Source organism: Eurypyga helias, unplaced genomic scaffold (genome assembly GCF_000690775.1).
Source record: "Eurypyga helias isolate BGI_N326 unplaced genomic scaffold, ASM69077v1 Scaffold49647, whole genome shotgun sequence".
In the NCBI taxonomy this organism is placed as follows: Eukaryota; Metazoa; Chordata; class Aves; order Eurypygiformes; family Eurypygidae; genus Eurypyga; species Eurypyga helias.
In genome coordinates, this window is record NW_010260737.1 from 1 (window position 1) to 9,922 (window position 9,922).

The 9,922-nt window shown below is 44.9% G+C and overlaps 2 protein-coding genes across 2 annotated transcripts; one reads left to right on the forward strand and one right to left on the reverse strand.

The window, feature by feature from the left end:
• Positions 1-1,817: 1,817 nt before the first annotated feature.
• Positions 1,818-7,590, forward strand: KBTBD4 (kelch repeat and BTB (POZ) domain containing 4). The gene is made up of 3 exons (XM_010155120.1): positions 1,818-2,508; positions 5,016-5,122; positions 5,934-7,590. Exons 1-3 carry the CDS (start codon positions 1,917-1,919, stop codon positions 6,786-6,788), a joined length of 1,554 nt encoding a protein of 517 aa, XP_010153422.1. The 5' UTR covers positions 1,818-1,916; the 3' UTR covers positions 6,789-7,590.
• A 282-nt stretch (positions 7,591-7,872) lies between these two features.
• PTPMT1 (protein tyrosine phosphatase, mitochondrial 1) lies at positions 7,873-9,903 on the reverse strand (the record flags this gene model as incomplete). Its single annotated transcript, XM_010155121.1, has 3 exons — positions 7,873-8,013; positions 9,100-9,291; positions 9,803-9,903. Coding segments are annotated over 3 exons (434 nt in total), but the record flags the coding sequence as incomplete, so codon positions are not given.
• Between the last annotated feature and the right edge of the window lie 19 nt (positions 9,904-9,922).

The following is a 9,922-nucleotide window of genomic DNA, read 5'->3' on the forward strand; positions in this document are numbered from 1 at the left end:
AAACCATTCTATGATTCTATGTGACTCTGGCGGTTTTCACCGCGTTCGTGTGGCCCTCATGGGGCTGTTACTTCTCCGAGAGTCGGCTTTGCTTTCCTCCCCCCCTCCCGCCAAGTGTGAAGTCGCTGTCAGTTGTGTATGTGGGTTCCCTGCACACACAGGTCGTGGCATCCGCAACCCTGTCAGGAGCGTGGAAGGAAGCAGGTGTGTTAGGGATGGACTGCGGACATCACCGATAGCATGGCGTACGGCAAGTCGTTGCTTTGGCAGTGTAAAGTCTGTGTGGGGTGAACGATTTTGCCTTATGGGCAAAATGCTGTTCCTGAAAAAGGGAAACTTTGTGTTTATAGAGAAGGATGGGAGATTTATGGTAGTCGTTAGCTGCGCACGGCATTTCTTTTGTGACTTGGCACCAGTCCTCTCGAAATGGTGTAGGGCAGTGGGGGTAGCTGGTTCTGCTGTGCCAAAAGGGCAGAGTAGCCCATCCATCCCTCCATCCATCTCTCCATCCATCCCTCCATCTCCTGGTGCTCTGCATGATTACTTCAGTGCTCTGGACTGCAGCTTCTGAGCACCTTGACTGTAAGAATGGAGAAGTTTAACTGCAGTGGGAGCCCATTTGCAGGATAGACTTGTACTTGCTAAGGCTGGAAAAATAGCGGCGATGTGCGCTGTGCCAACTGCAGTACCTCAGTCTCTTACAGATTGATGTATAGGTACTTTTAAGACAGACCAGAACTATTGTGAAATAACAGTAATTTAGACAGGTCACCATTAGGGATGGGATGGACTTGTGTAGACACTACTTCCCATGAAGAGAACTTGAGCAAAAAACTTAGGAGCCCTCCTGTGTCAAGCAGACCTATTGCAAGAAAATGCACGTTTGACAAAATAAAGTATGGAAGAGTAACTATGAATCTCTTGGAAAAAAACCCTGTCTTTGGAAAATATTGTACTGGAAATCATATTCAGCATTATTTGAAGACATCTGTGATACTGGTCGCCATAGCTGATAGTTGAGGTGTAAAAGTGAGTGCAAGCAGTTATCTGTTTGCTCTTAATGCTGTCAAGAGCCATGTCAAAGAACTCCTCTTTTCTGCAGCAGTCCTGCTGTGGTTCAGAAGCTGCTTCGACCCACAAACTGCTTGGATCTCTGCATACAATCTCTGTTACCTGCTAAGAGGTGTTATCTTTTAAACTGAGTTCTCTTTGCCACTTGGGAAACAGCAGGTGACAACATCTAGTAGGTTATTTGCATGCGGAAGGTCTCTGGCACAATAACAGAGTATGACCATCAGTTATCTCATTTGGGTAGCTTGAAGGACCAGTGGTTATGTCTGGCAAACTTCTCACACATCTTTCTGGTAAAAACCAGTTCAGCTTACTTGATACCACTGTAGAGATTCATCATGTTGGTTTTGGATGGTAATTAACTCCTCCTGATGACATGACCTGTCATCTGTGCCCTTTGTTAGTATGATGTTTTAATCCCTTTTGCATCTAGCCCAGCTATGGTGCTGCCACATTCTTTTGGCTTTGTGAGTTTCCTAGTGCGGTTGCTGGACTTTCCACTTGAGTAACTGTTGCTGCATTTCTTTGTGTCAGTGAAATGGGTGGTGAAAAAATATGTGCGTTTCCCCGTTGTGCTGGGATGTGATGCTCACTGTACTGGAAGTTTGGTATATATTATAATTTTAATTATGCCAGCTTCTCATTTGTTGTTTGAGGTTCTGAAGCTCAAGCAGAAGTTTCTGGCTGTGCTGTTTATATTCAATCTAAAATATGCTAGCCTCTTACCAATATGTTTGTTTTTTTCCCTGTACCCTGAAGTGCTGCATAATCTTGTTAGTGGAGAAAGAAAGCCGAATAATTACCATGATTTTGCAGATTGCTGGAGGTCTAATCTCTGCAGCACCATGGACTCATCAGAAGAGACTGGAGGCTCCTCTGCGGAAGAGAACTACTTTGTGAACTACACCTTCACCGACCACTCCCACTCAGGCCGCGTGGCCCAGGGTATTATGAAATTATGCTTGGAGGATGAGCTCTTTGCTGATGTTACAGTATCAGTGGAAGGCAAAGAATTCCAGCTGCACCGTTTGGTCCTCTCGGCTCAGAGTTGCTTTTTTCGTTATATGTTCACTTCCAACCTAAAGGAGGCCCACAACCGGGTGATTGAGCTGCAGGATGTTAGCGAGAGTGTCTTTCAGCTCCTTGTGGACTATATTTACTACGGGACTGTAAAGCTGAGGGCAGAGGAGTTGCAGGAAACCTATGAAGTGGCCGACAGGTACCAGCTGACTGCCCTTTTTGAAGAGTGCTCCCGTTTTCTGGCTCGTACAGTGCAGGCCAGGAACTGTCTGCAGGTCATGTGCTTGGCAGATCAGCACAGTGACATGGAGCTCTACACAGCTGCCAAACACTGCGCAAAGTCCCATTTGTCTCAGCTGCAAGACACCGAGGAGTTCCTACACCTGCCTCTCCGCCTACTGACAGACATCCTTACAGGTAAGGAGTTCTTCAGGGTAGCCAGGATGTGGATGTAGACTTTCAGAGAGTCTTATCAGGGACTGAACAAAACAGATGGAAAGTTCCAAGCTTTCATAATCACTGTCTGTTCAGAGGCTTAGCTGAGCTAAGCAGAGCAAAACACTCTGGGCTACTTAGTGAGAAAAGAAACTATTAAATCTTACTGGACATGAAGCATCTAAGCTATAGACATAGAGGATGCTGGGAATTCCCAGCAGTTCCTGAGTCAACAGGTCAGAAGCATTACAGGCTTTTTAAAGGTAACAAATCATTGAAAGTTACTAAGTTGTATTTTTGTTTGCATTGAAAGTAAACCAAAAACGCCTTACCAGAAATGAACATCTTATGAAAGTCATCTTTTTTTTTTTTTAATTCTTTTAGCACAGTAATGCAACAACTCAACATTTGTAAGAAAGCTTGAGCACAAGCCTTATTTTTAGACTATGTTAGTATTATAAACAATTCTGTACAATTGTTAGGATTATTTAGGCTAGGCACTCAGCTGGCTGAAATAGAGGCATTCTAGAATCTTAGGTAATACAGTAACTACCCTTCTTGTAAAGGTAATAACCTTCCACAGTAATGGATGCAATGACTCAGGGTTGTGAAGGATGTGTCAACACATCAACAACTTAGTCCAGCTGCCACCAGTGCTTAAAGATTCTCTGCTGCCCTAGTAACTAGAGCCATTGGTTGAAAACCTCTCCATGATGCTGCAGGCACAACTCTGGTTTTGTGCATTTATGTATCATTGCTAGAGGAAGCAAGAATGTAGAAGCAGCTCATACATTCAAATGTACTGGACTTGAGACCAGAGAGATTGCCTCTTTCTTGCTTTAATTAAATAATTTGGTGAGTAAATAACTATACTTCGTGTGTCATGTGTTTTATATGCTGTTACAACAATAAAACTATCATGACTGGCTTCTTTGGAATACAGGCAAAACTGTCTGTAAGACTTAAAATAGCCTCTAAAGTTGATGCTATGCATATGACAGTCTTTTCAGATACTGCATTCTGGTATCTCTGTTGCATCTAAAGAAATTCACAGTCAAAAACCTATTAAGAGTATGTACTGATAGCTCAAAAAAACTATGATAAAATTAGAGTAATTTTGATGACAAAGTTTTTAAAGTAAGTTGTGACCTCATTAAAACCATAAATTCATTAAATAAAGCTATAGAGGTCAACCACCCTTAACTTCCTAGGGATTTCATGTTTTAACTATAGTTTTAGGACTAATTAGGTCCTAAATTAAAATAATTGCTCAATAAAACTTTATGTGCTTCATCTATTTCCATATATAGAATCCCATTGCTCTATATGTATGCCGAAACATAGCTCATAAAATGGATTAAAATCTGAAATATACTCCTGCTGGCAAGGAAAACCTTTTTCTTTTGCAATTCCTGCGGCTTTATTTAGTTAATGGAGAATTAAATAGAGGAAGCTATTAGTAGCAAGATTAAAATTAATTTTGTGAAATAGTGATTTATTAAGCTTACCTTTTTTGGCACTCTAGGACCTGTTTCAGAATCAAAGGTTTTCCATTTAACCACTACATGTGATGGACACAGCTTATGGAAATCCTTTTTACTAATAAAGATAGCTGAAATACTTCTTTTGTTCCACGTTTTTCCTTCTCCCTTCCAGCATAGAGAAAAGCATGGGAATTTGTATGATGCCTTCAGCATTATTGAATTCAGGGTTTGTCATGAGAACGAACTCAAAATCAGAACCAGCACAATAGGGAAAGCCTCTCAATGAATGCAGGCAGAACTGCTGGCTTTCAAACTGGAAGTAAATACCTAAAATATTCTAGGTAATGTACTGGTGATGATGATGATGAGGTAGTTTGTGGTATAACCAAAACTTCCAGTTATGTCTGGAAACAAACTGAAATCTGATGCAGCCTGTTGAGTGTTTCCTACTGTCACACTGCTAAGGAAAGCTATAGTAGCTCATTGGGGATTTCCAAATGTCAAGAGGATAGCAGCAACACCAGATGTTCAGTCTTGACGGTCAGCTGTCTGACAGCGGTCGGAGAAGGACAATTTCTGCAGATGGCTTCTGCTAGATAAGCTTCTAGGACCAGCCAGAAGGAAAGCAGCTGCTGAGATTCTCAGCTAAGACAATCTTTTTGCCTAAATGCTTAAATAAGAAAATATTTTTCATCGTGACAAAACATGCAAGTTCTCTTTCCTGCCCTCTTGATCTCAGACGTAGGTTCCTTTGTTGAACTCATCCAGAGTGCTTAAGATCTGGCAGCTCTGTCTTCTGATACTCAAACTAATTTCATGTAGACGCCTGGCTGGCGGCGCTGATCATGCCTGCCAAAATCTATAAACCTCCATATCTTTGTTCCCCTCTCTAGCAAGTAGGGTTTGTGGGGGGAATGAGGGGAGGGAATCGCAGGAAAAGGATGTTTCTGAGTACACACACCTTTGTCTAGATATTATAAATGCCTTTCTGTCCCCAAACCGCAGATGGCGTTCCATGTTCTCAAAATCCAGTGGTTGCCATAGAAACCTGGATCAACTTCAACAAGGAGGAGCGTGCGGGCTTTTCAGAGACACTGCAATCGAGTCTGAAGGTATAAAAAGACCTGCTGTTCTGGGGTTGGTGTAACACTTGCTGGTTTCGCACTTCCCAAGGCAGGGTATCCTGCTCACAGGTGTGACTTGAAACTCACAAAACAAATGCCATTGGAATTCATGGTGTTTGCGTGAGGAATACTTTCACTGTCATAAATAGCAACCCCACTGACAGCTTTTTTTAATTTAACCAGAGACTGCTTTCACTAGATTTGAGCAGTGCCACAAACAACTTTTTCACCAGGTATTCAGTTACGAAAGAGACCATTCAGAAATCCGAGTTTGGCATTCCCCTTGTTAAACTCTACTGAATTAGTGATGTGACCAGCCCTTACCTAAACTGCAGGCACTTGGTTTCCGGTGAAGTCTGCTGCTATTCACAGAATCCCAGAATGGTTTGGGTTGGAAGGGACCTTAAAGACCATCTAGTTCCAACCCCCCTGCCATGGGCAGGGACACCTTCCACTAGACCAGGTTGCTCAAAGCCTCATCCAGCCTGGCCTTGGACACTTCCAGGGACGGGGCATCCCCTGTTCCAGTGCCTCACCACCCTCTCCCTGAAGAACTTTTTCCTGATATCCAATCTAAATCTCCCCCCCTTTCAGTTCTGCTATGTCAAATATGACTGGTATCTTGAAAAGGCTTCGAGGCTTCAAATCCTCAATGCTGAAGGGTGGCAGGATGTGGAAGCAGGTCACACATCTCAGGCCTGCAGGTGGGTCCTAAAATGCTGAATAATCCAGCCTTAGGGATTCCTGATGTTTGTGTAAATAGGCCTAATTGTGCTGACACATTCCTCCTTTCTCTCAGGTGATTGGAGAAAACGTTCACATCTACCTGATCAGAAAGGAGTCCTCACATACACTCGCTGTCTCTCTGCATTGTGCTGATGACAACTCCATAATTGTGAGTGGCCAGAACAGCCTGTGTCACCAGATCACTGCAGCCTGCAAGCACGGTAGCGACCTATATGTCACTGGCGGGTCCATTCCACGACGCATGTGGAAATGCAACAATGCGACTATAGACTGGGAATGGTGTGCCCCTCTGCCCCGTGACCGGCTCCAACACACCCTTGTCTCTGTGCCAAGCAAGGATGCAATATATTCACTGGGGGGTAAAACTCTACAGGACATGCTCTCTAATGCTGTCATATATTACAGAGTACAAGACAATGTCTGGACAGAGACCAGACAGTTGGAAGTGGCAGTCTCTGGAGCTGCAGGTGTAAACCTTAACGGTGTCATTTACCTGCTGGGTGGGGAGGAAAATGACTTGGACTTCTTCACCAAGCCCTCTCGGCTAATTCAGTACTATGATACCAACAGAGAGAAATGCCACATGAAGCCATACGTACTGCCTTTTGCAGGGCTCATGCATGCTGCTGCACACAAGGATGTGGTGTTCATTGTAGCCGAGGGGGATTCACTGCTATGCTATAATCCCCTACTGGATAGCTTCACCCGGCTATGCCTGCCAGATGCCTGGAGCTCAGTACCATCCCTCTGGAAAATTGCCAGCTGTAATGGCAGCATCTATGTCTTTCGCGACCGCTATAAAAAGGGTGATGCAAATACTTTTAAACTTAACCCAGCCACCTCTGTTGTAACAGTCATAAGTGGCATCAAAGTGCTGCTCACTAACCTGCAGTTTGTCCTGGCCTGAGTGGGAAAAACAGGCCAAGCAATGGCAAGGGCAGCAACGGTGTTTCACTGTGCAGCTCAGAGGCACCCACCACCCTCAGCACCAGTCCCAGTTACTACAAGCTCACAACATCCAGTAAAGACCCCATCCTCTATACCCGTTCAAAGGAGGTACAGTCTTTCTGTCTCTGGGCCTGTTCTTTTACATAGCACTAATAAAGTTGAACTGCTGCATCTTAGATTTCAGATGGACTAAATGCTATTACTTTGATCCCTTCCTGATAAGCTGTTTGTGTTTGAGGCCCAAACTGGAACAAATGGCTTTTTTAGCCTGGAACCAATCCACCAGTGACAAATCCTATAACACATAGACAATGTCCTCCTGGCCCAGATGGCTAGTTTTAACTGCCTGGGAAACTGTGTTGCCTGTCGTGTCAGTCACAGTGTTAGTTGTGCACTGTCCTCCAGGGATGCCCCCATTTAAACATTCTTGTGTCCCTGTTGCAGGAGGGACTGGCGGAAGTATTTACAGCAGACAGATTCCAAAGCTGACCCCAAGACCTTTAGTAGGTAGCATTACTCAGCACTTCTCCTAGAGGAGCGGTAACAAACTGGAAACTTGCTTACTGCGCTGTCATCACCTAACATAAAGAGGGAGATTGTTTTTATGAGCACTGGCTTCCTTTACTGTACAGGAAATCCCCACCTATATTCATAACATAGTGTCGGTGAAAGATGGAATTAAGACCACTTCCTCCTACCCCTCCCTGTTGGCACTGTAACCCTTTGGGTAAGAATCTGAACAAAGTCTCTGCTGAGACAAAGTTTTCTTTTCCTTTGCTGCAAATATTCTAAAACTTCCTGTGGATTGCAGTTCTGCTCAGCACCGAAACTGTGGGTAGGAGAGAAGAACTATGGGGCTCCGAGTCAACCAAGATTAACCATAAGGAAAGAAAGCTTTAATGCAACAGCCTAAGCTCCCCTTTACTGTAATTTATGTAAAAACTTCTTTATTGATGATCAAGAAATACAACGCTTAAGCCTTTATTAGATCATCAGAACTTAAGTTTGTTGGAAAGCAGACGAGACAGACATTTTGATAGTTCTTACTGACACTCTGCAGTTGTCCCAGCAATCATGTTCCTGTGAAACATCTCCAAGACCTGGACTTGCTTGTGCCGAACGAGGATGTGGGGACGGATCTGGGCAATAGCCTCTATTGCTTCCTGAGGGCTCCAGTGATGCAGCTGAAAAGGCAGAAACCCTGCAAGTGAAAATCCATTCCATTCCTGCGCCAGCTAATGGAACCTTCTACAGGCAATGTTAGAGTTGTTAAAAATCTTGCTGCTTTGCCTGTTCTATTTACTTTGTGTTCCTCTCACAGGCACCTGAATGTCAATGCAAGTTCATGAAATGCATCCCTCGGTTAAAGAGGGATGGTTGCTGCCTGGGATCTCTATTTTCTCCACTCATGCTTCCATCATTGAGAATAGCTTCCTGTCCTAGTCCACCCAGACTGAACAAAAGTGCAGCTTGCCTTTTTTTATTTTTTAAAACTTTACTAGTGCTCCCACTGCACTTTAGCACTTAGAAAATTTTCTCTTCAGCACTAAGGGAAAATTTTCCAGGGAGCACTTAATGACGCCAACAGAAGCATCCGCAGGTGGGATTTTGTTCTTAGTGCTGCCTTCCCCAGCTGGGTCTGTAAAGGAACTCGGAAAACCAAAGTCACTTCTCGTGTTCCTGGATTGTATTTATTGAAAAGCTGAGAAAGGCTCGTCATTTCAATTAACAAAGGAGAATCAGCAGCAGATCCTATCAGACCATGTGTTTCAAAGCTTTGTTGCAACAACAATTTCTCTTTCCCATAAGATCAGAACATCTTTGCCGGTGTCTGTGCTCATAACCGAGCTGGCAGAGGCGGACTGTACAGATGAATGAAAAGACTTACAGTGGCAGCTATGCTGCAGCTTCACTGCTATCTCATTACCAGGAAGCATTCTCCTGACAGTATCACAAAGGGCAGATGGACAAAGTTTTCAAAGATAAACTAGATTATCCAAGAAAGCTTAGACTGCAGTTCAACAAACATTTAAGTTTCGCTTGTTTGTTTCCCTTGCATTTGCCACGTTCTACAAAACAGCAACATAAGTTTGGGCCCTAGTTATCTACCTCTTTTCAAAGGGATCTCCAGTGCAAACTCTGTGAAGTCATGGAATATCAATACACCTGTACGCGCTCTGGTTTCTTGAGCAAAAACAAATTGTGAAGGTTGCCTGTACTCGCCCAGACTGTACGAAAATAAACCCCATTCAGTACAGAAGCCTTCTTACTTGAATTAAATACGCTGCCACCATCGTGGCGCTGCGGGAGCGTCCTGCCTTGCAGTGCACATAGACGCTGTTACCGCACGCTCGGTGTTTCAGTATGAATTCAACACCCTTGTGGAGGTTTTCCAAGGTGGGGACTCCAGTTAGATCCACCGTGCTGAGACGCAGTTGCTCCACTCCCATTGCCTCCCATTCCTGAAATGGAGATGGCAGATCCGGTCAGTTAACTTTTTTGGGTTTTTTTTCCCCCAGAAAGAAAAAAACCCAGACAGCTGTGAGATTCAGCAGGGCTGTACGCAGGCTTTGACCATCAATCCTTTGTATCAGGTGTATGAAAAATTTAGTGCTGGCTATCAGAAAGGACAGGTTAAAGGGCACTGGTTCAGGTAAAGGAAAGGAGGTGAGCTGGGATCTCGTCCCGAAAAACACATGCATTCGTGTACGCGCATGGCGATGTGTGTGGAACTACTGCTCCCCTTCCCTCCTCTCCGCCGCTGCAGCTGTAACCCTTCACTTGCATCCCCACGTTTTACCGCGCTGTCGCACAGTTTTTAAAGCCGGCTTAGGTAGGAAGCAGCCGCGGCGTTGCTGTCAGAGCCGCTGCCAGGATCACGGCAGGAGGCGGCTAAAGCCCCACCCGCGCCGAGACAGGCGACAGAGACCCCTCGGGGGGGCACCGGCAAGCTCCCCGCGCCGCCGGGCTCACCTGGGCGGAGCAGCAGAGGAAGCGGGTCTCGTACTCCTCGTTGAGGGTGACCACGGCGCGCACGTTCTCCTCCGACACCAGCTGCGGGCACAGGTACCGTCAGGCACCGCTGGTCCGCCC